General features: G+C 30.4%; 2 protein-coding genes across 3 annotated transcripts in view; one reads left to right on the forward strand and one right to left on the reverse strand.

The window, feature by feature from the left end:
- LOC115886340 (protein PF14_0175) overlaps positions 1 to 5691 on the reverse strand; it is a 33270-nt gene extending 27579 nt beyond the window's left edge. For both annotated transcript variants that reach the window (XM_030905438.1, XM_030905437.1), the window contains exons 1-7: positions 5518 to 5691; positions 5275 to 5451; positions 5086 to 5219; positions 4016 to 4173; positions 2013 to 2438; positions 1735 to 1832; positions 1520 to 1677 (exon numbers count right to left, since the gene is read on the reverse strand). In XM_030905438.1, coding sequence (XP_030761298.1) covers positions 1520 to 1677; positions 1735 to 1832; positions 2013 to 2438; positions 4016 to 4173; positions 5086 to 5219; positions 5275 to 5451; positions 5518 to 5626 — 1260 coding nt within the window. In that variant the 5' untranslated portion in view covers positions 5627 to 5691. The remainder of the gene's footprint in view (positions 1 to 1519; positions 1678 to 1734; positions 1833 to 2012; positions 2439 to 4015; positions 4174 to 5085; positions 5220 to 5274; positions 5452 to 5517) is intronic.
- A 321-nt stretch (positions 5692 to 6012) lies between these two features.
- Positions 6013 to 6993, forward strand: LOC115886374. The gene is made up of 2 exons (XM_030905481.1): positions 6013 to 6415; positions 6621 to 6993. Exons 1-2 carry the CDS (start codon positions 6112 to 6114, stop codon positions 6734 to 6736), a joined length of 420 nt encoding a protein of 139 aa, XP_030761341.1. The 5' UTR covers positions 6013 to 6111; the 3' UTR covers positions 6737 to 6993.

Below are 6993 nucleotides of genomic sequence, written 5' to 3' on the forward strand. Positions count from 1 at the left end.
ATATATCAATGGCAGATCTGGTCAATTACTTTCAAAATTTTATGCCATTGTTGCTTTCCGATAATAATAATAATATATTTTCAAATTGCAAAACGGCAGACGTGGCCAAATACATTTAAAATTTATCAAAAATCGATACTTTTTACGTTGGCGCCCGCCGCGTCCGCCACGTTGGGCTTAGTGAGTCCCAATCAGTCCCAATGTCATGTACAGTAAGTATAGGGGCTTTACTGTACAAAACCCTAGGTCTAGTCAAATACAAACAGGTAGCCTTTCACTGGCTCTTAGACTATAAATCAATATAATTACCCTCAAGTCAAGACAGAATTCAATTTAAGTACCTTTTTTAAATGTTAATATTAATTTTCTTGTATTACCAATTAGGCGATTTTCTTACTAGTATCGTAATATTAATTTATTGTAGGTACAGATATGAGACTAAAACCACATAAAATAAAACGGTTAATTTTCAGAACAACTGCAAACGTAAAAATATGATTTTTTTTATAAAATTTAACCGATTTTGTAGTACTTATTACCATTACAGTTTAGATTTCATCGAATACATATCTAATAAAAAGGGGCGATGCGTCTTGATCACTATGTAGCTAAGGGCTAGATTATTTTAAGGTACTCTTCAATATATTCGAGATAAATTTCTTTCATTCGTCTTTTGGGCTACATAACGGAGTCGGGGATTCACTTGAAAGACAACAGACTTACTACGCACGCGTAACATGACAAATAATCAAAACCGGATCCGAAAAGCATTGTTTTTTATTCTGCTCGACAGTTTAAAAAGAAATGCTTCTGTTAAAAATTTATCACAAAAATATATAAAAATCTGACTTTATTAAAAAGACTTAAATCTTTTTCTATTTTGGAATAAAGATTTAAATCATAAGTCATTTTGCAAAAGACTTAAATTTTAAGTATTAAATCAGCTTCCCAAGAATGACTTAAGTCATTAAAATTATTTAATTAAAAAAATGACTTGTTGGGTAATGGTTTTTAAATTGGCTGCGAACGAATAAATTGTTCAAGTGGGCATACCAGCTACTTGCGAATTATTAATGAAGGAATCAGAGACATTTTGTCAAAATTTCGCAGAAATTCTAGAAAACGTCTTTTATGGGTCAGGAATTGGATACTGCAAAGAAGTACACTGGGTGTTTCAGGAATCCTACTCGAGGAACTGGCTTTAGAGGACGAAATGCAAACAAACATCATTTGAGAATGCCTGAATTGCCTTGAAGTCATCATATCTTTAAAAGATTTTCACTATTAGCATTTTTACATCGAAAGTTTTTACTAAATAAATAGTATTTTAAATAGTTTAATGCAAATAAAAGACAAACAATGCAGCAAAGAAACATTTGCAACAAGAATGGATGCTCCAAAATCAATACCAAAACCAAGACAAAGACCAAGAAGTCTTTGTTTTGGTTTTGGTCATCACTACACATTTATACATAATAACCTATTTCACAAGGATTTCAGATAACTAATAAATATTTACTTCTAATTTTTCCTTGCGTTTAACAAATGTGTCCATTTCTTCTTTCTTCGGATGTTCTAACGGACGAATATTAATCTCCATTTTAAATACTACAGATGCGTTGTTAACTTTAGGAACTATCAAGCCCGTAAAATCGTCAAATGATATATAAGAGGATCCTAAAATCGTTTGATTATAAGAAAAGAAATCTAAAAGTCAATTTGATGGAAGATTACCAATCAGACCACTTTCTGAACTTTGTTCCATCAAACATTTTAGTCCGGTGTATGTCTCGTTGAATAAGTTGCATTGCATGTCTTCGTGCTCTTCGAATCTATAGTTATAAATTAGCATTTTATTCAATTCAGCAGAAAGTGGTAAAGAATTTTGAAAGTTGGTAAGAAAAATCAATTAGTTTTTGTATGTGAGTAAGATATCATACATACATTTTAAAATCCTAAAGGTATTATGTAATGAGGTCGGATTCACAAACTACATTGTTATAAAAACAAACCTGTTTCCATTATAAGTAATAACGTCAATTTCGAAAGCTGAATGTGATTGATAGAACAATTTCCTTTGTGCCAATAGAACAGTCTCATCACGGTAGGTATGGACAGGAACTGCCAGCCAGTAAGTGATGTTTTCCATATTAGAATTAACTATCTCCTCTTTAACAAGTTCAGAATTTCTAAACTGGTAGATCTTGGCATCTAAACCGTTAAACGCTAAAAATGACTTGAACCCGTTCTCAAAAGATATCACCTGATCTGCGCCCTGACTGGGCAATTTTTTAAACAAAGTAAAATGATTATCGTAGTAGCGAAATATGCGTACTTCGCTTAGAGTTGGTTGAGGTACAGAGAGGTAAAAGATTGAATCTGCGATATTGATTGACATGGATTTGGCGGATTCGTGTAGAGGAATGGATTGTAAAAACCTAAAAAGAATATTAATGAATATACTTATGTTATAAGTTATAAGTCTGGTAAATCAACTGTTAAGGTATGAGATAGAATAAAAGTAATAATCATAAAAAGGTATGAATATTAGAAAAAATAGGTATATTTTCTGAGCGCGTTTGGCGTATTTGCGAGCGATCATGTATGCGTTGTGCTTGCAAATGATGAAAATGTTGAAATAAAATCTTATAGGTAATTGATTAATAATTATATAGGCACTAGCTGTTCAGGTATCGATATACAGGGTGGTCGGGAAACTTCGGTTGCATATTCCGCAGATAAGTAAAATGTTCATATAAATGTATGGGTAGTTTTGGAGATATAGGGTGTTGAAATTTAATTTTTATTTCGATTTTTTTCCAAATAATTTCTGAACTAACATCGATATTTGCATGAAAATTGGTATCTGGGAGTTTTTGACATGAGAATTTTTGACATGATTGATTTTGATGTTAATATGACTCCTATTTGCAGAGGGCACCACCTACATATTTTTTAACTGATTTGAAGAGTAATAACTTTTCGTCTGTACCTGTATATAATACTACTGAGTAAAAAATATACATTTACGAAGTTTATTACGTAAAAGAAGTCTTTTGGTAAAAATCGCTACGACTAATAATGGTTCTCGAGATATTTGTAGTCGAAATTAACAATACCTCTGTCATAATTGACATAAATTAAACATGTTGACTAAATACCGTATGATCGAATAAAAACGGCGTCAGCGATGGCTATGAAATGAAGATCGCTGTCATTTTATATGTAAATTTATATAGGAAATGCCATCGATCGTCATTTCCAAGCCAACTGGACGCCGTTTTTATTCGATCATACGGTAGTTGCCTATTAGACTGAAATCATAAATTTGAAATGTTTTTGCGCCAAAAGTTCAGCGGAAACTATTTATCATAATTTTTTGAAAATTTATGATTAATTTAAAAAAAATAAGAAATTCGTAAATTTATCTTTTCAGTCAAGTAACTATATCTTCTCAACATGTTTATTTTTGTCAATAATGACATGTATTGATATTTCCATTCTAAATATCTTGAGAAGGGTTGCTCGTAGCGATTTTTACCTAGAGACATTTTTTATATAATAAAGAATTACGGAAATGTATATTTTTTCACTCAGTAGTTTTATACAGGTACAGACAAAAAGTTGTTACTCTTCTAAATAGTTAAAAAAACATGTAGGTGGCGCCACATACAAGTAGGAGATATATTGACATCTAAATCAAAGTTCTCATGTCAAATAACCCCCAGACACCAATTTTCATTCAAATATCGACCTTAGTTCAGGAACTATTTGGAAAAAATCAAAATAAAAATGAAACTTCTACGCCCTGTATCTTCGAAACTAAACATTTTGGGACTTACATTTATACAAACTTTTTTACTTATCTGCAGATTATATGCTATTGCAGTTTCCCGTATACAATTCGACCCAACCTGGATACCTACAGGTTTAGTTTTGACAAAAATTTGTTTGGTCTCAAAATTTATGAATTACCGATTTATTGAGTTAAAATAAAATGAATAGTGATATTTACCAGTGATCTACTGGATTCAATGTGAATTCATAGATATCCACAAAATAGCTTGAGTCTCGAAGGTTAGCACTGAGAGCAAACATGATATTCCTATTGCCCATTTTAGCTAATTGATATTCCAATATCTTTTTATCTAATGACCACGCCGAAACTTTTTCCTAAAACATTGGAATCATAGTATTTTTAAATAATATCTACCTATCAGTCAAATCATATACCGGGTGCGGCTCAAAAGTGGCTCACCCCTATAACTTTTTTATTTTTCCAGATAAAAAAACGAGATTTGGTATGTCAGTATATGACATAAATTAAGATTGACTGACGTATTCAATTGTTTTTGGTCACTTCCTGTTTCACCGAAAATAACTACAACTTTTGATTTTTAAATGGCACTCTCGGTATTTTTTTACTTTATTCGATAGAAAATGGCATTCTAAATAGAATAAAAAAAAATAAATCATATGTCAACTTTTGACATTCACGCATAATAAAAAATTGTATTTTAAAATTCAATCTAGAGTGCCATGGCTATGTTAAAAACACTAATTCTTAATCAAGGAGCCTTGGAAAAATAGATTTGATCGTCTAATGTTTTTAGTTTTTTAGTGTCTTGTCCTGTCCAGTTATAAAATGCTCAAATCGTATTTTTAATCATATCTCAATTTTTTCAAATGGAACGAGGGTGGCTCACTAGCATATTTGGAAAAAACATTTTTTTACGAATAATTTGATACCCCACACTTGGTATTTCCAGCAAAATTTTCGTTCCGAACCGCAAGTTATAATTTCAAATAAACCGAATGCGAAAATATAAAAACTTGACATATGATATGTCATTCTATTTAGAGTGTTATTTTCTATCGAATAAAGTAAAAAAATATAGAGGGTGCCATTTAAAAATCAAAAGTAGTCATTTCCGGTGAAACAGGAAGTGACCGAAAACAATTGAATACGTCAATCAGTCCTAATTTATATCATATACTAACATACCAAATCTCGTTTTGTTATCTGAAAAAATAAAAAAGTTGTAGGGGTGAGCCACTTTTGAGAGGCACCCGTAACATATTTACCAAAGTATATTCATTTATTGAGTACCAAACCAATTCAATTTTTTGTTCCTCGGTGTATGTAATTAACATCGTAAAATCAGTACCGTTTTTTCTTCTATGATAGAGTTTAAAATTAACTATCGGTGTGTTTAAGTCTAGAAATATAAAAATAATATAAATAACCCTATATTAAACTACAAATCGACTTACTAAATATTTTAAAGTTAATGCCAGGAAGGCTTTCATTTCTTTTTAAGTATACGATTGCCAAATGACTGTTATTTATTAATCCAGCGTTATAACATATTTTTCCAATATTCAATGTTTTCCATTCTCTCACAGTAAAGTTAAATTTATGAAACGCTTCCACATTTTCAATGTATATTTCTGAAAGTTTTAAATTTAGCGTTTTTCAGAAGCCTCTTACATTAGTAGAATAAATGCTGTTTTTACCTTCTCTATTTGTATTTTTAAAACTATTTTCAAACGAATTCCACTCATCTTCAAAACAACCACAAAAGGAAATTAAACACACCAAAAATAATACAATTTTATATAACATTGTGACCAAGAATTTAATACATGCTTATTTTAAAACACTACAAAGACAGTTAAAGTTAACGTATATTAAACCATATCTTAATCGAGTAAAAAATATTTATAATATAAAAAACTAATGGTAGGTATTCACTAAAAAATATGTTATTTTCTTTTTACTTGATATCATGTTACAAATACAGAAAAATATATTATTTATTTTAAGTTATTATAAAAAAGTAAACATATTTTACGTATTAAATAGTATTAATGTATTAATTATTGTTTTTAATTAATGAGAACTATAAAGTGCTATAAATAAAAATCGCTGTATTACTGGTTGTATACCCACCTAACCATACATTCAGTTCAAGGATTTAAATACCAGAGGGCAACGTATAATGTTTATTTTTATTTGACGCGTCGGTTTAAAAAACTAACCTCGAATAAAAGTAAAAGTTGTGTGTTGTGGCGTCTCGTAAAGCTTGTTGTGCCCTAATAACTATAAACATGAGGGGAAATCTTACAAACAACGGTAAAATTGAAACTCTATCATTCGAAGAGGTTCAGAACAACTTCACTTCGAATATTCCACAGAAATCATCATTAATCAGTGTGTCGGCGAATGTTTATTACGGTTATCAACCTTTAACAACAACCGACAATTCCAATGAACCCATGCAATGCGAGGACTTGACAAAATCTTCGAGTGAAATGGAAATTTCGCAGAACGAGTGCTATTTTTGGAACAGAAAACGTGCAAGGGAGAGCTCAGATCCCTTTTTACACAACTGTAAAAAAAGGCGCCAAGATGGTAAGGGTGTTTTGTTCAAGGATTGATTGAAGTAATGAAATAATTGTATATTCGGCGGGCCGTGTTTTCGATATTTTATAAAATAAATTAACAAGAATAATTGTTTAAATCAGCAAGATAAATATACTGGTGATGTCACGCCCATGCCTATTTTTAATATTGATGATGTTTTTAAAATAAACTAATATCTCAAATATTCTATTAGAGGTGCCAAAACAAACATGCCAAGAAAGAACGCCAAACAAAACTGGATTAGAAGAGGATTTGCTCAGAGAAACCCATGGATGTAGCTATTATCATTGGATAGCTAGCAATATATAAATCAGTATATTCAGTAGTTTGTGGTTGTTCAAAATATATTGCATTTATTTCGACAGTGTTCTGAAAAAGATGCACATTAGAAATTTAAGTATAGGCAAATTTGTTAGTAAATTTGATAAGTCCTATTTTTCTATCAATGTTTTAGAATAGATCTATTTTATAGAATATATGGCACATATAATAACAAATTTGTAATTGCAAAACGAAATATTTGTTATTTTTCTAACAATTATCACAAAATAAATGATTCTAAGATT

This window comes from Sitophilus oryzae, unplaced genomic scaffold, assembly GCF_002938485.1.
Source record: "Sitophilus oryzae breed Bouriz unplaced genomic scaffold, Soryzae_2.0 scaffold_484_pilon_pilon, whole genome shotgun sequence".
Lineage (NCBI taxonomy): Eukaryota > Metazoa > Arthropoda > Insecta > Coleoptera > Curculionidae > Sitophilus > Sitophilus oryzae.